General features: G+C 44.7%; 2 protein-coding genes across 3 annotated transcripts in view; one reads left to right on the plus strand and one right to left on the minus strand.

The window, feature by feature from the left end:
* The window catches only part of ILRUN (inflammation and lipid regulator with UBA-like and NBR1-like domains), a 44,424-nt gene extending 32,706 nt beyond the window's left edge, over window positions 1-11,718 (minus strand). Inside the window, exon 1 of one of the 2 annotated variants that reach the window (XM_040337777.1) lies at window positions 11,184-11,718. In XM_040337777.1, the coding sequence (XP_040193711.1) occupies window positions 11,184-11,341 (158 nt within the window). In that variant the 5' untranslated portion in view covers window positions 11,342-11,718. The remainder of the gene's footprint in view (window positions 1-11,183) is intronic. The other variant, XM_040337778.1, reaches the window with a different exon arrangement.
* A 163-nt stretch (window positions 11,719-11,881) lies between these two features.
* Window positions 11,882-27,461, plus strand: SNRPC (small nuclear ribonucleoprotein polypeptide C). Its single transcript, XM_040337779.1, has 7 exons — window positions 11,882-12,026; window positions 12,157-12,199; window positions 16,276-16,384; window positions 22,997-23,086; window positions 23,214-23,318; window positions 23,931-24,011; window positions 26,512-27,461. Exons 1-7 carry the CDS (start codon window positions 12,019-12,021, stop codon window positions 26,634-26,636), a joined length of 561 nt encoding a protein of 186 aa, XP_040193713.1. The 5' UTR covers window positions 11,882-12,018; the 3' UTR covers window positions 26,637-27,461.
* The last annotated feature ends 205 nt before the right edge of the window (window positions 27,462-27,666 follow it).

Genomic DNA, 27,666 nt, shown 5'->3' on the forward strand with positions numbered 1-27,666 from the left:
CATCACAGTGCCACTTTACATCAGGTGTCCCCATCACAGTGCCCCTTTACATCAGGTGTCCCCATCACAGTGCCCCTTTACATCAGGTGTCCCCATCACAGTGCCCCTTTACATCAGGTGTCCCCATCACAGTGCCCCTTTACATCAGGTGTCCCCATCACAGTGCCCCTTTACATCAGGTGTCCCCATCACAGTGCCCCTTTACATCAGGTGTCCCCATCACAGTGCCCCTTTGCATCAGGTGTCCCCATCACAGTGCCCCTTTGCATCAGGTGTCCCCATCACAGTGCCCCTTTACATCAGGTGTCCCCATCACAGTGCCCCTTTAAATCAGGCATTCCCGTCAGAGTGCCTCCTTACATCAGATGTCCCATCAGAGTCCCCCTTAACATAAAATGTGCCCATCAGCATGCCCCTTAACATAAAATAAGGGTCACGCTGATGGGCACATTATATGTTAAGGGACCCTCTGATGGGCACATTTTATGTTAAGGGACACCCCGATGGGCACATTTTATATTAAGGGGCACTCCGATGAGCACAACAAAACATGCCCCTTAACATAAAATATGCCCACCAGAGTGCTCATTACCAAAAATGTGCCCATCGGAGTGTCCCTTAACATAAAATATGTCCAACAGCGTGCCCGGTAATGTAAATGTGCCCTTAACATAAAATAAGGGTCACGCTGATGGGCACATTTTATTTTAAGGGGCACTCTGATGGGCACATTTTATTTTAAGGGGCACGCTGATGGACAAAATGTAATTTAAGGTGCACGCTGATGGACAAATTTTATTTTACGAGGCATGCTGATGGACAAATTTTATTTTAAGGGGCACGCTGATGGGTATATTTTTAATGTGCAAACTGATGGCCACATTTTATGTTAAGGGGCACTCTGATGGGCACAACAAAATATGTCCATCAGTGTGCCCCTTAACAAAATATACCCATCAGCGTGCCCCTTAAAATAAAATTTGTCCATTAGAGTGCCCCTTAAAATAAAAAAAGGTGCCCATCAGCCTGACCTTTAATTTATATATGCCCAGCAGTGTGCACAATAAAAATACTTGATCACTAGTTAAGTGATTAACACATACCTTGCATGCAGGAGGGCACATCTTAAATATCGAAGGGGCGGAAGCTGCAAGACATTGGGAGCCAGGACCCGGGAACCGCGAACAGCGGGGGGCGGGGTGCGCCCGTGACGTCACGCCTCTACTCGCAGGGGGAGCCGGGAACCGCGAGCAGCAGGGGGCGGGGCGCGCGTGACGTCACGCCCCTACGCACGCCCCGTGAGTCAACTTTTGTTTTCGCTGAGACCTGCGGTGAGGAGCAGGGGGCGGGCACATGCACGCAGCGTCAGTGGTTGCTGAGGAAACCCGCGATCCCAGCAAACCAACGCTGCCATTTACATTATACTGGCGGTCCGGGAAGAAGCGTCACTCGGTCCGGACTCGGAACGCGGGCCGCCATTTAGTGACGGCTGATGTAAACAGTCTGTCAGATTTACATATACTGTATTTAAGCATATAAGCTCCGTTTTGTGTTGAAAATAACTGTAAAAGTTATTACTCTGTTGGGTGTAACAAGATGTCCGCTTGCCCCCCTTCTAACTAACATTACTGTACAGGAGTGTGGGGCGGAGCAAGATGGTGGCGACGAAACGTCACTTCCCGACGAGACAGCTGCCGCCGGGTGTACCAAGATGGCCACCGCTCCAGAGCTAGGCCGAAGACAGGGACTTTTCTATGGCCGCACCTGAAAATCGCGGGTCATTCGGCCTGGAGATCGTCAAGGGGGGGGGGGGGTTAATCGAGATTGCGATTAATTTACGATTAATCGTGCAACTCTACTGACGATATAAATGAGTTCAGCAAAACGTCCATATCTTCAATTGGAACACCTAGAGCAGCTTCTTGCTGGTCTCATGCAGCACCTATTAGAGACTGAAGTGGCTCTGGGTAAACAGATAAAGAGGGGAGGGAGAAGTGTAATAAAAAAACATTTATTTGAGTGAAAGCCAATTGGCAACTTACACAAACAGTTGAGCAAGCTTCTAACATTGTATAAGTTGTCAATTGTCTTTCACTCAAATAAATACGTTTTATATTTTACTAAAGCCCTGTACACATCGGCAAAATGATAGCAGACAATGACGTAAAAGGTCAATCTTGCCCAAATGTTATCTTTTTCAAACACTACCCATCCACATATCTTCAGAATTCTTTAAACAGATCAATGCGTTAATAACCAATTTCATCTGGGTCCACAAAAGGCCTAGATTACAACGTTGACAATGCCTAAGCATCACAGTGGGGTAGCGGTACCGGATATGCAGACATATTACCAGGAGGCTCATCTGGGGAGACCAATAGACCGGTGTAGGCAAACTATGGCCAAAGATTGAGCAATCACAATGTATGGTCCCATTGCGTCGAGCGGTTTGGTGCTTTAGAGATCTTAACCCTGCTCTTAAAAAGCACCCAACCTTGGGGCCCACTTTGCGTATTTGCTCCCGAATATGCTCTACTACCTCACTATCGCCCGCCTACTCCCCCCCCCCCTTTATCCTATTGTGGGTAATCCCCGCTTCCCCCTGGGGTTGCAAAAGGGATCTTTCAGAACACTTCTGGATTTGCAGTGCTACCAGGCGTCGCATTTTGCACAATCTATGACCTGGCCCTCATTGTCTGTGCTGACCTCGCCAAATGATCGCTTCTCCCTTGACTTCTGGAGTGGAGTACAGTTGCGACACTTTTTAATACCCTTCCACCCCCCGGATAGTTTCCAACAACCAATGACTCCCCTGAACAATTATGTGAGGAGACGGCCCCTGCTCCCACACACTTTCGCAAATGTACGCGTTACTGGTTGCCCCCCATGAGGAGTATATTTCCCCCCCTTTATAAGGAAGTGGGAAATGACATTAGATAGGACTTTTTCCCCAGGTACAACATAGGCAGATTATATACTCTGCTTTAAAGTCATCAATATGTACGCGCTCCCAAGAAACTAACTTTAAACTTTTGACGAGATGGTATCGTACACCCTCACTACTTCACAAATACTCCCCCTTGATCTCAGACAAATGTTGGAGGTGTCAGGAAGAAAGGGGGACCTTACTCCATATTTTCTGGTCTTGTTCAAAGCTGGAGCACTTCTAGAAGGAGGTAGATCGGATAGCTCAGAAATTTACAGAGCATATCCTCCCGGAAGACCCGGCTCTATTTTTGCTACACAAAATTCAAACATACCTGGGAAAACATAACAAATCAATTTTGCACCATCTTTTTAATGCTGCCAGAGCATGTATTGGCTGGCAGTGGAGAGACACGAGACCCCCTACAATCTCGCTATGGCTGACAAGAATTGAAGAGATAAACAGGATGGAGGATTTGCTATTGAGATCCATTCTAAAACTTAAGCCAAATGGAATATTTTAAAATTATCAGAGGAAGGAGGTTCCGGAGGTTATTAAACATAGTGTTGGAATACTTACTGGGCCCCCCATCCCCCCGGCCGGCAGCTATACTGGTTCCTTCTTTCACCCATTTACCCCCCCCCCCTTTTTTTTATAGCACTTTTTCCGACATTGACATTTTTATCTTTTTTACTTTAATGGTGTAAAAAAAAAAAAAAAAACCCGTGCACGCAGGACAGCAGTGATAAATTGAGCCTAGAGTGTGGACTGCTACACTAATAGTTTAAGTTTTGAAGACTATGATTATTGGGCGCTCCGATATGGACGCCCGTACATTTACACTAATCATGATTGATGTTGTATATTTGATTTTGTGTAGGTCTGTTTGGTGTTCACCCTATTAAAGTATCTGATCAAATAGATCGGCCGTTTTGTGTATGCCGGATAATTTAAATAAAGAATAAAAATAAAAAACGCCCGGCATTTGGCCCGTGTGTATGTCGGTCTGTTCAACTGGCTTCTGTAAGCCATCCCCATCAAAACACGACAGCTCATTAAAAAGAGATCGTTGAATTAACCTTGCATTGTTAGTACAGCGGCTCCAACCGGAGCGGTCAGTTTTTTTTTTGTGCAACTGTTGGTGTGTACCCGGCTTTAGATTGCACCCTCTCTCTATTAATAAAAAGGCAGCCTGACTAATGCTGGCCATACAGTATACGAAAAATCAGCCGTTCAGACAGTTTTCGTTTTTCGAACAGTTAATGGGCACAAAAACCATAATCGTTGGGACTTTTGAGCCGAAAAAAAGAAGGACACATTTGGAAATCTTCTGCCGAACGAACGATAAATCGGAAGGTTAATGTGTTTCCCGTCCAAACTTTCTACACTAGGTATATGTAAAAAGGAACAAACCTAATTTTTTTTTTAATTATGTCCACTGAGCGATTTATCGGTCATTAGATGAAGGCACCATCGTTTGCGCTCACGACCGAACGTTCGTTTTTCGAAAGTTTGTTCGGATGATTTTTCGTGGAGTGCATGGCCAGCATTACAATAAAACAGATCATGAATGGTGGGTCATAAACATGGGAAGGAAAACAGCAAAAAGTAGCACCATGTTGGTTTTCTGAATTTCATGACCATTTTTTTTTGCAGTGTAGGTGCCATGCCGCGTACACACACACAATCGTTTTTCGAGTTCTAAAAAAATTACGCTTTTGCCTACACACGATCGTGAAAAAAAGGTCTAGCAAAGCACGGTGACGTACAACGGCACTATACAGGGGAAGTTCCATGCGGATGAAGCCACCCTTTGGGCTGCATTAGCCGATTTTGTGTTCGTAAAAGACGATTCGCACTTTTCTGTCTGTTACAGCGTGATGAATGTGCTTACTCCATTACAAACGGTAGTTTTACCAGAACGAGCGCTCCCGTCTCATAACTTGCTTCTGAGCAGGCGCGTTTTTTTCACGTCGTTAAAGCCCACACACGACCATTTTTTACAACGTTAAAAACGTTGTGAAAAAATAGAGCACGTTCAAAATTTTTAATGCCCATTTTTTAGATCGTGAAAAATGCTCTAAAACCCACACACGATCGTTTTTAATGACATTAAAAAAAAAAAAACGGCATTTTTTAGAACCCGCGGCATAAGGCAAAACTAAGGGAAAAAAAATTCTATACATATTTGCAATATATGCACACTTTCCCATGGTTTGTCTCTTGACAAACGCTGTAAATACCTGTTAATCCTGCCAGTACAGGACAGAGATCATTTTCTGTAGTGCCTCTGCTGCAATGAAATCACAAACATAGTTGTCAGTCCTACAAGCTGTGTGTATAAAATCTGGCAGGGATAATAACTGTTAGGCCCCGTACACACGAGGAGACATGTCCGATGAAAGCGGTCAGCGGACCGTCTTCATCGGACATGTCTCCTGGGAGCTTTTGGTCTGATGTGTGTACACACCATCAGACCAAAATCCCTGCGGACAGAGAACGCGGTGACGTAGAAGACACCGACGTTCTCAAACACGAAAGTGCAATGCTTCCACACATGCGTCGAATCAATTCGACGCATGCGCGGGATTTCGGGACGCTGGTTACACGTCATAACCAGCGGACATGTCCAATTAGGTGTACTAACCATCGGACATGTTTCCAGCGGACAAGTTTCTTAGCTTGCTAAGAAACTTTTGTCTGCTGGAAACCTGTCCGCTAGGCCGTACACACGGTCAGACATGTCCGCGGAAACTGGTCCGCGGACCAGTTTCAGCGGACATGTTCGACCGTGTGTACGCGGCCTTAGGGTTTTCTGCACTGTGTTGTAAGACCAGAACAAGAGAATTGGAGCATTTTCTGTACTTGCAGAGAGTCTAAAGAAAAGTATAAGCAGTGCAGAGATGTACCATGTTTTGTTCCCCTGCTGACATACACTTGAACCATTTACCTTTTGCAATCATAGTTTCATTTTAACTTTTCAAGCTTTAGGGTAAATTCACACCGATTTACTGCGATTTCTGTGCTGGGAAGGAAAACCTGCTGGAATCATATGACAATAGAACAGATACTGTAGGGCTCTTTTACACTTGCTCAGACTTCAACACACATTAAAATGTCTACCACTTCAACATGCTTATTTGCTGTGTTTTTGATGCTTCTGTGAGGCTTTGACTGTGCTTCAGTGATACTTTTTTTATGTTTTAATGAAGCATGGCAGATGCCCTGTGTATGTGCGTTGATATCTCATACCTCCAAAATGCAGCTAAAGCTGAATAAAAGTCTCTCAAAAGCTGCAGGCGCTTAAAGCAAGCTTTGTCAAACTTCTATGGAGGCTTTGAAGTATCACTAAAACAACATGGGGTATAATTTTTGAAGCAAAGCAAAAGCAATGTGTAAACAGCACTGAAAGCTAACCATTTTATTTAGTGATAGGTACTTTAATTGGCGTTCAGAGTGCTTTAAAAAAAAAGTGTTTCCCATGTTTTGAAGCAAGTGCAAACGAGCCCGAAGCGATCTGAAAACATTTCCATTGAAGTGTATGGGCCACAGAACCGCACTAAAGAAGTACAAGACCTTTTCCCAAAGATGGATCTCAGCTGCTCTGCACTGATGTGATCAGGCTCCATATGAACCAATGTTAAAAGAGAAGTATTGTTTGTTTTTCCCAGAATCATACTTACCTAGAGGTGGATGCAGCATCAGTCCATTGTTGCATCTGTCTCCCGGCATCTCCGTACTGAGAACCGAGTGATCAAACACTGCCGATGGCTCAGTTCTCACAGCTCCCTGAGCAGAGAGCTGCTAACTGTCAATCAGCAGCTCTCCGCTCTGCTCCTCTATGCTCACAGGAGCACTGAGCTTTGAAGTGGTGGGGAGCAGCCATCTCATCTCAGAGGCTTGCTGAGCGGGGCATCAGTCAAAGCACCTTGCGGATCCAGACTTTATTGTCGTGACTCGTGATAACCCGGTGCCTGGACGGATTCCTTTGACGTCAGCAGAGAGCAGACGCTCTCTGCTGAAAATGGGTCACAGGAGTGCAAAATTAATTGCACTCCTGTAACCCTTAGGAAAAGCCCAGCCAAATAAGCAAAGGCGGGACATCTCCTTTAATTCCCTTGTCATGCGATTCAGTACAAAATCCGATTCACATCTGAAATGGCTTCAGTGTAAACCAGGCTTGCACTCCGAACTCTTTCACACAAAGCGCCACTTTCTTCTCTTTGTAAAGATGGTGAAACGAACGCAAGCAGCATGGCTCATCCAAAATGAACAATGCAGAACACCTGCACAGTTCCGCTGGACTTCCTATACGGGCAGACAGTTACTGGAGAGCAGGAAAGTCAATGAATTATGAGAGCACTTACCAGTACCCTCACAGTTCAATGAGAATTACAAGTCATCTGTCACAGTGGAAGACGGCAGGTGTAGTTCATTCAAAGATCGCTGTGAATGAATGTTGTGACCACATGGAGAAGATCCCCCCTTACCCGTCGTCACAGCAGGATTTTTTCTTAGTTTTTGCCTTACACCTACACCGCAAATAAAAATGGTCATGAAGTTCAGAACAACAACATGGTGCTACTTTTTGCCTCTTTCCTTTACATGATTATGACCCACCCTAAATAACCCTGGGCATTTCTATGAATGTACAAAGCTTGGCACACATGGGTTCCCCTTAGTACCTGACTTAGCAGGAGGTCCCCATGGGAGGGGAGAAGCCTACACTGCCAACAGGGACTGCGAGAAGAGGAAAGCAATAGCATTAAACAGTGCAGGTGCTGCATTAGTTCGGGGAAAAAACAAAAAGGAAATAAAAAAATAAAAAAAAACAGCCTCCCCAGTCGCTGCTGTACTTGAAGGGATGCTGCGCTGTCAGTGGCCAGCGGTCTAGGGATTTTAAATCCCCACTCTTTTGCTTGTTCTATGTGCAGCGCTTCTGAGACAGACCAAAGCTATTATGATTGGTCAGCGAATACACAGGGGGCTAGATTCATGTACCTGCGCTTCTTCTTACGGCGGCGCAGCGTATCGTATTTACGCTGTATTCACAAAGCACTTGCTCCGTAAGTTGCGGTAGCGTAAATGGGGCCGGCGTAAGCCCGCGTAATTCAAATGTGGAAGGGGGGGCGTGTTTTATGCTAATATGTGATGACCTGACGTGATTGACGTGTTTTACGAACGGCGCATGCGCCGTCCGTGTACATATCCCAGTGTGCATTGCTCCCAAGTACGCCGCAACGACGTATTGGTTTCGACGTGAACGTAAACTCCGTCCAGCCCTATTCACGAACGACTGACGCAAACGACGTCAAAAATTAAAATTTCGAAGCAGGAACGACGTCCATACTTAACATTGGCTGCGCCTTCTAATAGCAGGAGCAACCTTACGTCAAAAAAGCCTAAAGTAAACGGCGTAAATAAATTGCGCCGTACGTACGTTTCTGAATCGGCATATCTAGGTAATTTACATATTCTACGCCGAAAACAACGGAAGCGCCCCTAGCGGCCAACGTAATATTGCACACAAATCTACGCCGCCGCATTCAAGTTACGTCCAAGGAGGAAGCCTATTTTTTTTTAGCGTATCTGCCTTTGAGAATCGGCGTAACGATACGCCGGCGCAGATTTGAAATTACGCCGCCGTAAAAGCTACCTGAATCTACCCCAGGGACTCACTGTGATCCACTCCAGAAGTTCCGCAGAGAGAAGAGCCGGGATTTCAAATCCCCAGACTGCTGGACCAGAAGCGTGGGCACTGACAGCTAAAAGTTCTGTGAGCAGGCAGGCTGTTTATTGCAGAAGAGACAAGCAATGTCTCTCCTACAATAAAAGGCCTGTACCTTTCTGCCATCAGCGTTCCCTGGCATGTAAACTGAGCTGCATATGCACAGTATAGCGTCGGACTGATCCCTGTGTGCCGGGACGTCTAGCTCCTACACAAGCACAGGAGTGACCTCATCCTGCACCAGCCAATGAAGATGGCTGAAAGCCTACACACAGGAGACAATGTAGGTGCTGGCGGGAGACAATGTAGGTGCTGGCGAGAGACACAGACCATTGGACAACAAGGAGTATCCCTTTAGTTCTGCTTTAATGATGTGACAAAATGACAAATGCAGGTAAATACACAGGTATCTGCTCCCTCCTCCCCCCTGAAAGGTGCCAAATGTGACACCGGAGGGGGGAGGGGAATCCAAAAAGTGGAAGTTTCATTTTTGGGTGGAACTCCACTTTAAACTGATAGTGAAAAAAAATGCATGAATTTTACCTATAGGCAAGTCTAGAAAAAGGCTTACCTATGGGTACTTCAAATATCTCCTAAACTTGCACCATTTAGGTGTTATTTACTGTACATGCAGGAGGTGACGTCACCAGTGCATGCTCTCCGTTTCACATAATGTGCTAGCATGCAATGCATACTAGCACATTATGACATTGCCTTTCAGGTTTGAGCCCTGGTTCACACTGGGTACGATTTGGAACGATTTGAGATGCGATTTGACATGTCAAATCGCATCTCAAATCGGCGGCAATTGTCGGCAATGGCACTGTCCTAATCAGTGCGACGCCGCATCTGCGATTTCAAAAAGTAGTTCCTGTACTACTTTTTGCGATTTCGGGCCGCGATTTACATTAAATTGCGGCCGAAATCGCGGCAAAATCGCGCATTTTACCGCAATTTTGAATTCGCAGCAGTGTGAACCTAGGCTAAAGGAAAAAAAAAAAAATGAAGAAAAAACGCCCAACGGTTTACTACCACTTTAAATTAGAATTCTGGGCTAGAACTAACTAAGCTTTAGGCCCCTTTTTCACACGACCTTTCCAATCAGATCCACCTGTCAGATTTTCAGGCGGACCTGATCGGATGATCCATTCACCCCTATGGACCAGCGGGTGTAAACTGACTTATGCTTGTTTACACCCACTGGTTCAACCCCTCTCCCACAGCTTTCCTCCTATACACCACCATCTTGCTGGCCAGGACAGCCGTCAGAGTGGCCAGGGCGACTCTCCCCGCAGACCAGTGCCATGGATGCATCACTGGACTATACACATGAAGAGGTGCCTGTCATCAAGTATTAACATGTGAGTTTTTACTATTGTGGTTTACTATATATGTTACAGCCCACACTCAGAGGTGCCTGCATTGTTTCTTGGCTTGTTTACACCCGCCTACCCCTAATCTGATCCGTAAAAAAAAAAAAAAAAGGAAGGAAGGAAGGGAGCCTGTCCTCCATCTCAGATCAGAGAACAATTGGATGTAAACAAACAACGGAATCCGTATACACCAGGCCGCCCATAGAGCAGAGTGGGCACTGTCCGCGTCAGGGGTCTCAAACTGATGGCCCTCCAGCTGTTGCAAAAAAAATAAGTCCCATTATGCCTTTGCCTGTGGGAGTCATGCTTGTAAGGGCCCTTTCACACATACGGACAAACGGTCCGTTTATTACAAGTTCGTTTACGGACTTGTAATGGTTCCCTATGGGATTGCAGACGTTAGCGGATGATGCATCCGCTAACGTCCGCAACTATCCGCATCCGCAAAGATACGCTTTTGCGGACCGAAGAAAAACCCTATTTTTCTTCCGTCCGGCGGAACGGATCGGATGAATACGGTCCGTATTCATCCAATTCCCCATAGGCGAGAGCGGAGGATAGGCAGGGCGGTCTCTGCACTGTGTGCGGGGACCGCCCTGTCCACCGACAGCTCAGCGGGGATTACGGAGGAATCCCCGCAGAGCCAGACGGGCTTACGGAGCGGATCAATTACGGATCCGCTCCGTGTGAAAGAGCTCTAACTGGCAGCCTTGCAGTTCCTCATGGGACTTGTAGTTCTGCAACAGCTGGAGGGCCGCCAATTTGAGACCCCTGCTGTAGAAGGAAGATGCTTCTACTTACCTTATCTCAGGGTGCTCCAGTCTGGGCACGTGATTGATTCCCAGCAGTGGCTTCAGGGGAGAGATAGGACAGCCGACAACTGATGCCCATAGTAAGCTTATGGGGGACATCACTGTTGGTTGTCTGTACTTTCTCCTCTCCCCTGTAGCTTCAGCTGGGAGGTCACATGACCAGAGCATCCCAAGAATAGGCAAGTATACACATCTTCCTCCTACAATATAGTCAGAATGGGGGTTAGAAGGGAGGAGGTTTAAGATGAGTATGTTGTAGCCTAGAAGCCCATGTGTAAGGGGCATTATGGAAGGTGAAAGCCAGCATGTACGATCCTGATGGTCAGGTGTAGAGGAGCACTTACCAGTTGGTCATGTCCAGGAAGAACGCACAGCCCGCAGGATTGAGTTGAAAGCCCAGTAGCCTCTGGAATTCAGAGATGAGCACATCTTTATCGGTGGTTCCCAGACAGCTGAACTTCTGCATGAGTTCCTGATCCAGGTCCACATCCATGCCCTCCATGACACCAGGCCGGAGCAGGGAGCCTCCTCACAGAGACTAAACACGTCTAGGTGTCCTGTATCCAGCCCACGTTCTGGCCCTCAGGTACCACTGACATGGGGCGGACTCCGCTCAAGCCTCCCCCGGGCTGCCCCCACCTGACCCTCCCGGGAGGCTGCAGTTCCTTCAGCGACACCGGCAGTGACCTTTGACCCCCCTCCGGAGCCGGTGACCTTTGACCCGATAGACTCCGACTGCACGTTCCGCACGTGCCCCCTGTCACCGTACCCGGGACCTTTACTCAAGGGCCCCGGTCTCCGGTTCCGCAGCTGGCCACTCGGGGCCTCCCCGCTTCCTGAGCACTAGACACGTCATGACGTAACGGCAGAGACGGTTCAGACGCATTTCGTTCGACGCCCCGCCCCCCCCTCCCATATAAAACACCTGAAAGAGCGGCTTATCTTTATCAAATGTGACCAGAAACGGCTGTGAAGGTCACCGTAGTGCTGTCAACATTAATTTAGGGCCGTGTGACTTGATTTGTTGCCTGGTAGCGACGGGACTAATTTGCCCTTAGGGGGAGAGGGAAGTCGCAGTTAAAGTGCGCCGGCCGACGTCATTTCCGGTCAACTTTAACCTCGGCGGGCCGCTTCGCGCATTGCTTCCGGTGGAGACAAAGGTGGCGAGTTGGTGGAACCATGCCTAAGTGAGTGAATGAGCCGGGAAACGGAGCTTGTAGACGGATTGCTTCACGTTTTCGGGCGAACGGGCTTTGTATACGTTATATGTACGATTTACGTGTGTTAAAGTTAACGTGTTAAATGCTTTTTCTGCAGGTTTTATTGCGACTACTGTGATACCTACCTCACCCATGACTCGGTAAGTTTACCATACTTAAGCATGGCAGATGTTTTCATTCATTTGCTTTACTAATTCGTCTCTTAAACGTTGCTTTTAGTGTGTATTTTCTAAATGAGTGCTAATCCCTGCTGCTGAAATGTGAGGACTTTATATGTAGCACCCCATCCCATGTACCCCCCCACATCATCCCCAAAGATGCTGCTAAATAATGTGCATCAAAGTGGAGACCCCCCCCCTCCGGTGCCACATTTGGCACCAGCTAGCCGGGGATACATGTAATTGGAGGGGGAAGGGTTGCCTCATCACCCCCCACGTTATATTTATTACACAGGCTCTGTGGCTGATTAACATGGTAATTAAACTTGGTGCCTTATGGGCATTAAATTTGCCTCAGAACCTGTGTAATAGGTGTCCTGAAATGTATGATGTGGCAACCCTACCTCCCTCCGCCCCATGTACCCCCACCTAGCAATGGTCATGCACTGATTGTGCAGTTCCAAATTTATATAATGGGAGTAAGAGCCCTTTCACACTGAGGCGCTTTTGTGCTAAAAAAGCACATGAAAAGCCCAAGAAAACCAATTTATTTAAAATCCATGAATGCTTTCACACTGGGGAGGTGAAAAAACTCCTGCAAGCAGCAGAGAGCGCTAAAAAAACCCACCCCTCTCCATTTTAAATAAATAGGAAGCACATAAAAAAGCCTTAAAATGCTTCTTGAAGCATTTTGTTACTAGACCTTCAAAGACACACCGCAAAAGCGTTTGGGGTGTTATAGGCAGTTTTCAAGTGCCTTAGTGTAAAAGGGCTCTAATCTAAACATTCAATTTGTATCAAGGGAAGGCTCTTCGGCTACATTTGCTAGCTGATCTAAAGCAGTGTGTATAGTGTGCAGTCTGCTTTGGGATAGTTAATCCTGACCCCCCCTTTAGGCCCCTTTCACATTGAGGCGTTTTTCATGCGGTACAGCGCTAAAAGTAGCGCTGCTATACCGCATGAAAAAATCATGCCCTGCAGGCTTCAATGTGAAAGCCCGAAGGCTTTTACACTAAAGCAGTGCGGTAGCAGGACCGCTCCAAAAGTCCTGCTAGCCGCATCTTTGGAGCGGTATAGAAGCGGTGTGTTTACCGCTCCTATACCGCGCCTTCCCATTGAAATCAATGGGAAACCACGGTAATACCGCCCGCAATGCGGGCGGTATTAACCCTTTTTCGGCCGCTAGCGGGGGTTAGCGCCCGAATATCGCGGTAAATACGACGGTATAGTGGCGCTACAAATAGCGCGGCTATACCGTCACCGCGGCTCCACCGCCCAATGTGAAAGCAGCCTTAAAGTGGAACTTCATTCAACATGGTATCCCTCCCGTGCTACCTTTCTCCTTTTACTACCAGCTGTAAAAATATAGTGCATAATGCTCTGCCTGGTATTTGATACCTGGCAGAGGCCTCCTTGTGCACCTGGGGTTTTGGTTGTTTTGTGATATGGGGCATAAAGATTTTAGGCATCCATGTGCAGGTTTGACCTGTTTTAAGAAAAAAAACATGATTGTGAAACAATGTAAAGCAGCTGACGCTATACCCAGATACAGAATTCGAATTACACATGTGCAGTGCTAAATGTGCATTAAAGCAGAGTTCCACTCGAAAGTGGAACTTCTGCTTATCCGATTCCTCTCCCCCCCCCCCCTGCCCAACCATCTTTCCCTCCGGTGCCACATTTGGCACCTTTTTAGGGGGGATTGTGTGTGTGTGTGTTTTTTTTTTTTCCCCCAGGTACTTTGTCCCCACTTTTGGGAGACTGGGCCGTAGCAAATTACGTGAGCAGCTGTGTCTCCCTCCCCTTCTGCCGTGCCAATAAGAGTGCAGCACACTTTGCGCATGTGCAGTAGGGACCTGGCGTGAAGCCAAAAGGCTACACTGCCACGTTCTCTTACCCCACAATGGCGGCGGCATCAGCTGGGGTGCTGACAACGCTGGACTCCAGGACAGGTCAGTGTCCTAATGTTAAGTCAGCAGCTAAAGTATGTGTAGCTGCTGACTTTTAATTTTAAAAGGGGCGTGCGGAACTCCGCTTTAACCATGGACTAGGCATAAAAGTGAAAACCTAAAATGAATTCATGCACAATCTCAGAAGTTTAAACTGTGATCAATATACTTGATGTGTCACATTAAAGCGGAATTCCAGCCTTTTAGTGTTAAAAGTCAGCAGCTACAAAAAGTGTAGTTGCTGACTTTTAATAAACAGACACTTGCCTACTCCACGGTCCAGCAATGCAGCCGCCCGGAGCTCCACTCCTCTTGCCCCCCCCCCCCTCTGGCCGGCGCCTCCATTCATAGTGTGGGCACCCGGCCGTGACAGCTTTCGGCTTCACGGCAGGGCATTCGCTGCGCATACGTGAGTCACGCTGCGCTCTGAGTGGACAGGCGATCTCCTGGGACCTGTCGCATGTCCCTGGAGATCGCCTAAAGGAAGGGGCCGCCTAAGGTGAAAAGTCGCTCTGGCGGTCCCTGTGTGGAAGGAAGTGGGACAGGAAGCCCCCCTCCCTCCCCCCCAAAAAAATTGCATGCCAAATGTGGTATGTAAGGGGGCAAGGAGTGCTTAAAGTGGAAGTTCCACTTTTGGGTGGAACTCCGCTTTAAGAAACACATATCCACTAAAACGTGTGCATAAGATTGATGAATGATGAAAAAGTCAGATAAATTGTAATATAAAAGCCGATGGCGAACCAATTGCATTTCCTCACAAATGATGTAGTTAAAGGCACAAGGGTTTAAAGCTGGATACACACTATACAACTTTTGTTTGATTTCCTTTAAATTTACCAAAAACATGTAGTGCAAGGGCCTGCCTGATTGCATACAAATTAAAACTCTTAAGGTTTGACCTCATATGGTTTTGAGAAATCTAAAGAAAGTTGTATGTGTATCCAGCTTTTGCCTGCACACATGTCCTGGGATGTGACATGACAATCTGGTACATGGAGGGGCCTATGTAGTTTTTGTCTAGGCTGGAAAGAAGGTAATGCTGCCTTGTAGCACACAAAAATGGTAATTTACCATGCAGAAAAAGATGTCCCTTTTCTCAACTTTGCAAGAGGGAGTTGGGAGGAACATAAGTTGCTATAATGGGATAGTTTCTGCTTTGGGCTCACATTTGCAGTCTGATCGTTCAATCCCCTTTAGGCATGTTTCACACTACTACAGCTTTTTGAGCTGCATTTGTGCGGACATGGCAGCCTGCCCATTTGAATGGGCTGCTGTGCCTGCGTTTCAGGCAGGAAATGGGTTCCTGCACCATTTTTAAAACTGAGCGATGGGGAAATCTCATGGAACTTTTTCAATTTGCCAATGGTTCCTGCAAATGTGCTGCATTTTGAGTTGTGTGGAAGTGCCATTAAGAATAAATGGCAGCCCTGTACATCTTTAAAGAGCAGCGTATTTTGGTTGTGCATGTGAGAACAGGTGCGATACCTGCAATAGTGTGAACTTATGATTCGTTCTCATGGAGTATGAATCCATACCTCATGTGAGGGCCTTGTTTACCTTCATGGGGATCTATAGGTGTTCCATGTGTCCCCCGTGCAGGCTTTCTCATTGCTGTTAATTGGGACACTGCGGCTGCACAGATATAGCCACTGCTCCCAATGTGACATTGATGCAGGTGCACGGCCCTGAACACATCCTGGGATTGCCTGTATGGGGATACAAGTAACACCTGTGCATGTAAACATGGCCCTCACATGGAGTCATACACCCCATGTGAACCAGGCCTTAGAGCTACCAACAACTAGTGTATTTGTTTTTTCATAGAGAACTAGTTGAATGATAGGTGAGATTGTTGCGTGTGTGTGGTTATATTTGCTGACACAGGTTTAATCTTGTGACTCCTTGAATGTTGAATATGCTTGGCAGTGACTGGGAACCGTTCATATATTTGAATGGAGGGTAGAGCCCAGCTATTTAGATGTCAAGTCCTCTCCTGTTGGCCTTTTCTGCACAATTATTTCCTAGGCATCTACACCCCTAGAATTCAGTCACAGCAGTGGTGCTGCTGGTAAACAGACTAATTTGTGTTGTGTTGTATTTATTCTCCAGCCTTCAGTTCGGAAGACTCATTGCAGTGGAAGGAAACACAAGGAAAATGTAAAGGACTACTATCAGAAGTGGATGGAAGAGCAGGCGCAGAGTCTCATTGATAAAACCAGTAAGTGAGGTTTTTTTTTTTTTTTTCTTCAACTTTGTACTTCCCTAGGAACCTGTGAATTATCTGCATTGAGAAGTGCCCATGTAGGCGTGTCAAGGCATTTACCTCTGGGTAACATATTTTTTATTTTTTTTATTTATGTAAATACATTGGCCCAGATTCACAGACACTGGCGCATATTTATGCCGCCGTAGCGTATCTCCTTTACGATACGCCGACGCAGCGCAGAGAGGCAAGCACTGGATTCACAAAGCCAGTGCTGCCAAAAGTGCGCTGGGTTTCCTGGGCGTAAGCTGGCGTATGTGGAAGTGGGCGTGAGCCATGTAAATGATGGGCCGAGCGACAGACGTGTATAACGAACGGCGCATGCGCCGTCCCGTGGACGCATCCCAGTGCGCATGCTCAGAATCACTCGGAACTACGACCTAAGATATGCCGGATCACTGCCTACGGCGTGAACGTAACCTACGCCTAGTCATATTGACGTTCTCTTTGCATGGATGCTGCTGAGTTACACCTCCTTTATGGGGCATTACTTTGCACCGGACGTATGACTTTACGTGCACTGCGTCGGACGTACGTACGTTTGTGAATTGGCGTATCTCCCTCATTTGCATATGTGAATAGAAAAGCAATTGGAGCGCCAAATACGACCAGCGTAAATATGCGCCCACTCTATGCCGGCGTAGGCAAGTTACGTCGGTCGGATGAAGCCTATTTTCAGGCGTATCTTAGTTTCTGAGTCAGGCGCACAAATACGACGGCGCATATTTGCACTTGCGCAGCGTATCTCGAGATACGTCGGCGCAAGTGCTTTGTGAATCCGGGCCATTATACTTGCCTGCTCTGTGCAATGGCATTGCACAGAGGTCCCTTACCACCTCTTCTGGAGTCCCCTGCTGGCCCTCTCTACTCCTCTTCTGCGTGTGCACCCGTAGCAGGCTGTGTGTCAATGAACACGCATGGCACTAGTGGTGAATTTTTTTTTTACCTAAATGCAGGGGACTGTCTTGCTGTAAAAAAACCTTTAACTTTAAAACCACTTTAAGGTGGAACTAAAGTCACGGTTTATAATGACTGCAAGAAGGCAGCCTCATTATTGCACAAGAGAAATGCCATGTCTCTTTTGCAATAAAATAAATCTGTCTGTTTCCAGTCTTTTACACTGAGCTGCCCATGCACAGCTCAGTTTATATTCCAGCACAGATCATTTACTGCGTATTAGGGAGGACTGAACTCTTGCACATGTGCAGCAGTGATGTCACCCCGTGGTGGCCAATGAAGACGGCCACAGCCTGGAACCTGAAGGAAGCCAGGTAGAAGATGCCAGCGAGGAACGTTGTAGGAGAGGCAATTTATCATGGCCTCTAGTTCAGCTTGGCATATGTATTCACCCCACCGAATGTATTGCTAGCAATTTAGGATTTTTGTTTGAGGGTGTCTTACAAGCGTTGTACAAGTGTTCTTGCACATGTATAAAGCTTCGGGCATTTGTTTCCTGGGCTAGGCAAACTGCCCTCTAGGAGAGGAGTTTTTCAGGCACTAATACGCATGTGTTGCACCTTTAAAGATGTACCATTTCAAGCCTATGCAGGTAAAAACTCCTGAATACACTATTTTAAAAAAGTCCATGTACTTTAAAAGGGTTGTAAAGGAAATTATATGTATTTTTTTATTTTTTTCATAATAAGCATCCTTTACCTGCAGACATTCCTCTTTTGACTTCCTCATTGTTAGTTTTTGCTCAGAAGTTGCTCTATTTCTTCTCTGTTCTGTTCACTTCCTGCTTGTCTGATTTTACTGACCACCGTGAAGGGAGGCTTTACTGCGGTCGTCAGTAACATGCTCACCTCCTCCTGGGAACTACATCTGGACGCTCTCTACGTGTTAGAGACTTTAAGGAGGTGTGAATTACTGGGTGTGCCGCAATTCATACTGGGAAATGTAGTTCTTACATGAACGAGCGCCACAAACCAGGAAGTGAATGAGAGAACAGAAACTAGAACGCCGGAGGTGATATAGATGAAGTAATTTAATAGGTATTTACTCGTTTTTTTAACAGAATCATTACACTATTCGGTCTGTCTACCTTGCAGACATTAATTTTAGGCAAAATTTTCCTTTAGTGACCCTTTAAGCATGGGGCGACTGTACAAAGGTGAATGGGGAAAATTTAGTTGGGAGTCCACATGTTGAGCCTACTCAGGCATAAGGGAAACAAGCTGAAACATTGTTCCATTAGGATAGTGTGGAGGAAGTATTGGAACACCTGGTGTGTGTTTTTGTGAATGTTTTTTTCTGGCTAGATTCAAAGTGTGCTGGGGAACACCCTCTTTATGCTTTTTTTTTTTTTTTTTTTTTTTTTTTTAATATTGCATTGCCTGTGTGCATCTTTTCTCTGTTTAGTTTAAACAGCTCCCATCTTTGCCTTTTGGATTTGCTGCAGACTCACACTGGGAGTCCTCAGCTACCTTGTAAAATCAATATTTGTGTTTCTGGTGTTGCTGTACCTTTCATGTAGGAAAGGGCTGCCTGCAGATGAGCCTGCTCTGTTTGTAGAACTCATATGTTCATTTTAGGTGGTAAACTCTGTTTAGAGCTTGTTGGGACCACATTTATCAGAGATGCCTTAATGCAGCAATGTTGATTCCACATGTACTGTACTTGCAACTGTATGCAACTGAAACCGCTGATTTTAACCTGAGTAGTTGAAACGGATTGATTAGGTACATTTTTTTGGCTAGCTTGAAAGTGTTCTATATTGATATCATACTTATGCGGGTCAGTAACCAAAATGACAGAAGAACGCCAATTGCTTTTTTATTTAATTTCAGTAAAGATAAAAGTTAAAGGGTATTTCCACTTTTGCAGCCAAAATGGGAATAACACCTACTTTATTTGTTACAGGTTCCTCCTTAAAATGGCAAAACCTTTAAAAAATGTCAGCTTTCTTTTCTAGATGCTTGTTTCTGGTACTGTTTGTTATGAGGGGTCTGGGAAGGTGTGTTTTACTATAATTTACCTTGTCTGGAGGCCGATATCTCGCCAGTTTTACTAGATTTTAACACTGGTGTATTAACAAAAGTTTAAAGATTTTAGGAGAAGGACTTCATTGTATGTTAGTGAGAACTGGATTCAACCCATCCCCAACCTAGCTATTGGGACAGATAATGCTGAGAATGCTTGTCAGTCATGACACTTTCTCAGAAAACTTGAGTAATTTATAATAGAATGTAAATATATATATTGTGTGAATAGGAACACATTTCTGTCTTGGGGATTGCTCAAATTTGACTAAAAGTAGAAATAAACATAAATAGGCATTCGCCCCTTTTAAAGTGGTTTGTACACCCCCGTACAACCACTTTTACTTACAGGTAAGCCTATGGCGTACCTCCTGTAGGTGCTGGAAATATCTCCTAAACCTCCACGGTTTAGGAGATATTTACAAGAAATCCGTGCGCCGATGTCTACGGCACATGCGCACTTTAGAAAGGGCAGATCATGCCGATTCTAAAGGGGTCATGCCGTGACTGGTGGCTCCTGCGCACATGTGCGGGAGTGACGTTGCGTGGCTCGAGAAGGAAGAGGCGTGAAGATTGACGCTCGCTGCTAGTGGGGACAGCGTGACATCGCAGGCTTCGGTTTCAGGCAAGTGACACATAATGGGCTACTTTGCAATGCATAGTAGCCCATTATGCTTTACCTTTGCAGGAAAATGGGGAGGAAGTAAAACCCATCAGGGTTTACTTCCTTAAGTATTGCTGTTATTTAAGATTTACATTCTAGCCTGCTGCTGCAGTTTTCATATTGGAATGTCAAAGTGCTTTGTCTGCCTCTCTGCGCTTGCCCATTTTACAGAACGCTTTGTATTCTGTGAATAGCTCACAGGATGCAAAGTGTTCTGTGAATGGAAAAGGGGAGAGTAGGAGTAGACCAACCACAGTATGGTTTCTGTGTAGGAGAGCTGCAGCTACATAAGTGTGAATATTAAAACCAAGCACAACGACAAACATCTTGCGTCCTAAAAGGGAAGTGTGGCATCCAAATATAAACACTCATACTTGCCTAGATGGCTGCAGCATCAATCTGAGATACAGCTGTCCCCCGCCAGCTTTACACTGAGTGATCGCTCAGTTCTTGGGTCTGCTCTGAGCACCGAGTAGTGACTGTCGGTGCTTTGTGCTCTGCCCAGGACTTTAAAGGGGGCGGAGAGGTTGGCCCAGGCTTTCGGCGGCGTGCTGAGAGGCGGAGCAAGCTGCTGGTCAGGCATCTTAGTGGATCCTGATGACATTGTCTGGATCACTGCAGAGCCTGGACCGGCTATGTTACATCAGCTGACAACAGATTTTAGTGCAGAACCAAGTCCACTCCTGTGACTCGCAGCAAAAGCGCTTTGGCCATACTTCTCCTTTTAACCTATTTTTATATTGCAGATTTTTTTCCCTCTTTAATTTTGCCTGGAGTTCTGCTTTAAAATAATCGGTTAAGCACGATGACGGCAACATGCATTTTCAGGGGGTAGACTGCAGCAGTGGTAGTCTCCAAAATCTTGTAAACATTTAGACATCAGATAAAAAAAAATTGAAAATGTGTGAAGAGTCGTGCCTAAATGCTTATCTACACAATGCCCACAGCATTCTGACCATCTAAGTAAAAGAAGGTATCCAGTTACTAGAAGTATTAAAATAAAGATATTGTGTCCACCAAACCTAAAAATAGACCAGTTTCTCTGCTATCACATTTCATCTAAAAATACGCCTCTTCATCTGTACTGCTGACTACATTTTGAATCTTATCGAGCTCTATAATAACATTAGTTATTGTGATGGAGTACCGTATTTGTTGAAATTGTTATATTTGAGCAGGTAGCACATTTGATCAACTTTTTTTTTTTTTGCAGTGAAAGCAGGTCATATAGAGTCTATATCCTTGTATGTCCTTTAAAGAGGAAGTTAACCCTTTAAAAAAAAAAACGCCCTGCACGGCAAAGGCATAATGAGCTAGTATGCATGGCATACTAGCTCATTATGAAGTACTTACCTGAGATCGAAGCCCCCCGCATCGGTGCTCAGTCACCTCCTCCGGCGCCATCTCTGCACGATTCACTTCCGCATATCGCGGCTCCGGCGCTGTGACTGTCTGGAGCCGCGATGTCGCTCCCGCTCGGGTGGCGCCACCAACGGCATGATCGCCGCTAGTAACTGCACGATCAGTGCGCCTGCACGCCGTTGTCTACTACGCATGTCTTTTGCAAATGTCTCCTAAACCATGTAGGTTTAGAAGATATTTCTTGCACCTACAGGTAAGCCTTAATCTAGGCTTACCTGTAGGTTAAAGTAGTCTGTAAGGGTTTACAACCACTTTAAAAATGATGCCTAGCAAGAGCGCCATCTGCGGTTCTTTACCTGGATACCCCACACATCAACTTGTCATCCTGGAATGCATTAAGTGCCGGTTCACACTTGTGCGAGTTGATACCGAATGCGATGCGTTCAACAAAAACTAGATTTGCATGTTATCCAAAATGTAATTGTTTTCAATGATGGTCATTCACACCTATGCATTGCGATTCCTCTCCGAATGCAATGGGAAAAAAGGGTATTGTGCGAGTTTAGGGCGTTGCGAATTTAGTCTCCATAAACATGAATGACAATGATGCCTGGGGAAAACAAATGCTACACTTGTAGTGGGGCAACCCCTGCACTTCATGGGCTAAATGATTTATGCCCAGAAGAGCAGTGAAATGTGTTTTCTACTCTCAGCAGGTGGTGCTCAAATCTTCTCTTACATTTTGGTCTGTGGATGGTCTCTTGTCGTCTTGTACAATGCAGGGCTATTGGTAATGTATTGTACTTGATGCAATCGGTGCCATTAACTGCTGAAGCATAAGAGAGAAGAGGACTGGACCAGCTTGGTTACAGTGATGGGCAGGGCTCAACAAATCCCAGGTGCCAGGTCACAATGGCAACTAGAAATGACATCCTGGTGCCTTGGCTTTTGTCAGCCTTCTGCATCTGCCTCCCACTTGCTGACACTGCTATAGCCGAAAGACTGCTACAGAGTGGTCATCAATTTCTGGGAGGGCAGCCCCATCGGTGCATATCCATGCCGCCTCCATAACTGCACATTGGTGAAGAAAAATTACGTATTTCCTGGGAAGGAAGGGGGGTGAACGTGTCCAGTAGTGGTAAAGTGGTAAATAATGTAAACTGCCTCTTTTAACTGGCTCCTAGATGCAAGTTTAAGCAGCTGCTGGATATGCGAAAACTGTCGCGTTTTTTGCCAGATACAATGTAAGCTTTGATCTTCTAGGTGCTGTTAACAAGGGCGGCCTCGTACAGTGATTAGGGGGGGGGGGGGCCCCTCACTCGGCATCTTCAGCAAATTCTTTTATTCTCTTCAATGAGTACACCACAATCTGATTGTGAAAGTTACTTGTGCAGTGTCTTTAAATGTATTTGTTTGAGGACACCTATCTCATGCGATATTAGAATTTGATGGTGCATTGCAGTGTCGTACTTGGCTAGCTACCAATGGTGCCTCCTATTGCACAGTGTGTTCAAGTTTTCTTTTAAACGCCTATATAATTTGTTTATTTTTTCCTTCTAGCTGCTGCATTTCAGCAAGGGAAGATACCACCCACACCTTTTGCTGCACCACCAGCTGGAAGTGCCATGATTCCACCTCCACCTAGTCTAGGTAAGCAAGTTTTTTTTTTTTTTTTTATTCAATTCTTAGAAGTGACTTTTAAACACTTCATTTTTTATTTTCTACCTTTAATTTTTTTTTATTATCACTTAATCCCTGTTTCGTCCTTTTTTAATAGGTGGACCCCCACGTCCGGGTATGATGCCTGCACCACCAATGGCTGGGCCTCCAATGATGCAAATGATGGGACCTCCTCCACCTGGGATGATGCAAGTAGGCCATGGTGAGTTACTCTTGCTTTAATTTTTATGCCCTTGAAAATAGGATTTTTAGCATTCAAAGCAGTTGTAAAGGTTACTTTTGAAATTTTTATTTAAATCAATAACATGGTATATTTGCCTGCTCTGCAATAGTTTTGCACAGTTTCTTCTGGGGTCTCCTGCTGGCGCTAACCTTCTCTTGTGTCTGCGCCCATAGCAAGCTGCTTGCTATGGGAGCAGACGTGGGCAAGCTCCCAAGTCGAGATGTTTGTGTCCATAGACACATACAGCACCCCTCAGTGTTTCTATGGACAAATCGGCTTCCATGTTTTTTATCAAAACCTAATTGAACAAGCTGAAGTTAAAAGCTGCCATGCAGAGCTGCCCTAGATTTTGCACTCTCCAGTTTTAGTAAATCTACCCCTGTGTGTTTGTATCAATGTACACCTGGGTAAAGCTGGTGAGGTGGAAGTAAGCCAATCCCCTGTGAAAAATTTAAAGTGTTACTAAACCCACAACAGTAAAATCTGTCTGTATGTATTTGCAGTAAAGCATGCTTGTTATATTCACTGTGGAACCCAAGGGTTTAATCCTCTGCATTGTGTAAAAAGGCTGTTTTAATCTTGTATGCACAGATCCTCCTCTTCTTCCACTGACTCCAGAACATGTCCGGATAAGGCAGAGCCTTTGGAATCAGGCTGCACAGGCTCAGTTTGGTATGTATTGCTAGAGCGTTTTTTTCTTTCTTTTTTTCTTGGGGAAAGGGAATGTGATTAGTGGAGGGTCAAGGGTCCTGGATCCTGGTGCAATATGAAAACTTAACCAGGAACTGATGGAAGTCACAAGTCTGCTATATACTGCTGATGAGTAAATGTATTTAGTAGAGCTGCACGATTAATCGTTAAAAAAAATTTCGATCTTGCTTCAAACCCCCCCCTCCACGATGTTAATCTGGCACTTCCACGATTCATTCATGTGACAAGTGCAGAGCCATTCTCTGCTCACTCACAGCTGTCAATTTTTTTTAAAATCTGGCAAATGTTTATTAACATTGCTCAATGCTGGGAGATGAAATGAAACATTGTAACATTTTTAGTTCTTTTGGATCAAAGGTATTAACTTCGGTCTGCAAATGAGGTCAGTTTAACCACTTAAATATCAGGCCTTTTTTTGTCACTTGTTGCTTACAAGTTGAAACCAGTATTTTCTGCTAGAAAATTACTTGGACCCTAGAGAATAAAATGGCGGTGGTTGCAATATATTATTGCACTGTATTTACGCAGCGGTCTTTCAAACATAATTAAGTAAAAAAAAAAAAAAAACTTAAACTTGGCCCAATTTTTTGTATGATGTGAAAGATAATGTAATGCCTCAAGTCTTAAGAGAATCATGATCTTTATAGCAAAAAATTGTGATTCAATTTTTTTTTCTAGAATCGTGCACCTCTGGTATTTAGCAGTTTTCCGTTTACTAAAGTAATTGCATTTCTGTGTACCGTGGGAGACCAGATATAGTGAATGCGGGGCCCTGGGTTTAGTAACACTTTAAGCCACCACTTCTGCAGTAGATGACTAAAATGGTCACTCTGTGACTGACCTCTACTTAGGACTACTAGCTCTTGCCATAGCAAGTGAGATATATATGATGCAGGTATTACTGCAGTGTGGTTTTTATTTATATATAATCTAATCAACCCTGGGAAATACCACAAATTGATAAAAAAAAAAACTTGCATTTGAAGGGGTTTACTAGTCTCCCCTATTTGATGAAAATTCAACTATTTTAATGTGACTTGCTGTACAGAAAATGAATTGCTCAATGACCAATAGCTAATCAGGGCACCGATGAATCCTTTTCTGACCTTCAAACACAGTTGGGAGATTCATTAACTTATTTACAGCACGTTTTTGGCAGTGTTAAAAATCGGAAGACTTTCTGAAAATTAAAAACATCAGATGTTTTCAGTGTTGGTACCAATGTGTGCAAAAAATTAAAGTAGTTCTTTTTTGGATAGGGGGAACTAATGCGCAAAACCACACTAACCCGGGCAATGAGAACTAAAAATAATACTAAAAAACTAATAAAAACTAAGCAGCAGCCACAACTAAATGGTGCTCACACACTGATAACAAATTAAAAAGAGGGGGTGTAATGGCGCTTGCTAATATTAATAAAATAATGTTCATATAAGACAAATAAAACAGATATAAATCTAACAATTCCTGTGAGTCAGATAAATGTGTTCCACTCCAATTGTAATAACCGCCCAACATCATTATCCCGTTGATGTTGGGCGGTTATTACACTTGGAGTGGAACACATTTATCTGACTCGCAGGAATTGTTAGATTTATATCTGTTTTTATTTGTCTTATATGAACATTATTTTATTAGCAAGCGCTATTACACCCCCCCCCCTTTTTTTTTAAAGTTCTTATTTGGGACACTTAGTCCCCGGTCCAACTTGTTATGTTTCAAATCGCATGACAAGTCGCACCGTATTGTCTGCAATGGAAGTGGCCAAATCGATGCAACTCTGACTCCATTGAAGTCGCACTGATTTTTAAATTGGCACCTGCACTAGTTTTTGCAAGTTTAGGTGCAACTTGCATAGACAGCTGTGCGCAAAGTCGCACAGATGTCGCGCCTGAAGTCTCGCTTCAAGTAAAGTTGCACGATTTCAAAGTTGCATTCAGTGTGACCGAAGATTTACTATATTGTGCTATTGCTGCAACAAATTCATAACTAGGAAAGTGTCAAAGACCTCTTGTTGGAGTTATTTGTCCTCTGGAACCGATATTTGATACATTTCCATCTTGCTACGCCAAAGGAGAATTGCTTGGGACAGTCCTGTCCAGAGTTGTAGCTGATTCATATACATCCTAAAAAGGCGTACATGAAACTTGTACAAGTGTGACCATTTGTCACACTTCTACAAGACCGACTTCTAAAGAGTATAGATGACACGCACTATGAATTGCAGGGAATGTGCTGTACCACTAAATGTCCTTTGCTTACTTCCAGCTGAAACATGTGTTTGATGCTCAGAGTAAGCTTATACAAGTCCCAAATGGTTAATGTCTTAAAAGCAACAGGCTAGCATTTTAGTTACATAGTAGGTGAGGTTGAAAAAAGACAAGTCCAACGTGTGCGATTATATGTCGGTTATAAATGTGATGGTGTGTGAGTATTTATGCATTCTTTGTGTCCCTTTTAGGTCCTGGTATGAGACCACCAATGGGAGCACACATGCAAATGATGCAAGGTCCACCAATGATGCGTCCACCATCCCGTCCCATGATGCTTCAAGCTCGACCGGGCATGGCACGCCCTGACCGATAAAGATCTTTACATTCCTGTAAATGCTATTCAAATAGTGTATGTTAATAAGGGGTCACGGAGCCTATTGGCCAAAATACAACTTACCAGATGCTATTTTTGTTTTGTAACTGCTCTCAAAATTTTAAAACATTGTCAAGAATATTGTGGATCATTTTTCTGAAACTGAACTGTTATGGGTCACACCATACAAAAGTGATATTTTAGGTATTGGTGGAATTTGGTAGGTATCTCTTGAGAACTACAACACCAGGATTCCCCTGCCATGGTCTGATTCTTTTCATTTTCACCTTCGAGTCCCATTCCTCCTCCTATAGCAGGGGGTGGGGTGTTCCCTTTTCTCTTTTTTTTTTTTTATTCAGTGTCAAATTAAAAAGTAAAGATGGGGAGGGAACCTGCTGCTTCCATGGCAAACATGCAACCCTATGGACTCATTACAGTCCTTTTTCCAGAATTTTGTTTTTATTTTTTTTAGTTTAAGAGGGGGATTGACCCTTTACATAACAGCACTGCCAGCATTCATGTTGGCTGCACATGTTGACCTTTTTTTATATTCCAAAGGTTTACAGGTTTTAGTTCCTTATTTAAGGCATTTGACTCGTTTCCCTGACAGGCAAACATTTTTACTATTTTGACAAAATCTCAGTAGTATGAAAACTTTTTCCAAAGTAAATCTGGATGGAAGTTGCACAGCTTTCCACACAAGACAGTTGGACTTTGTGTTTAAACAAACTTGTTTTATGTACGTTTTTGTATTCTTTCCTAGAAAGCAACAGTTTTGTAAGAACTGCTCTTTTTTTTTAAATTAAAAGATTGTGTTTGACCTGTTGCATTATCTTTTTACTTGTTCCATTGTTTAGATCAGGGGTCTCCAAACTTTCTAAACAAAGGGCCAGTTTACTGTCCTTCAGACTTTAGGGTGGCCAGTGCAAGTAGAAAATACCTCAGTGTCACTGGGAGTAAACAAATTACAAAGTGCCTGTAGTCAGCTGAAGGAGAAATCGTGTCCCATTATTGGTGTCGGTGGAAGTAA

Source organism: Rana temporaria, chromosome 2 (assembly GCF_905171775.1).
Source record: "Rana temporaria chromosome 2, aRanTem1.1, whole genome shotgun sequence".
NCBI classification, from domain to species: domain Eukaryota; kingdom Metazoa; phylum Chordata; class Amphibia; order Anura; family Ranidae; genus Rana; species Rana temporaria.

What these genes read in the sequence shown, in the direction of transcription:
- SNRPC (XM_040337779.1), top strand. An exon ending in GATGATGCAAGTAGGCCATG is followed by an intron (nt 23,319 to 23,930) that starts GTGAGTTACTCT and finishes TTGTATGCACAG; the next exon opens with ATCCTCCTCTTCTTCCACTG. An exon ending in GGCTGCACAGGCTCAGTTTG is followed by an intron (nt 24,012 to 26,511) that starts GTATGTATTGCT and finishes TGTCCCTTTTAG; the next exon opens with GTCCTGGTATGAGACCACCA.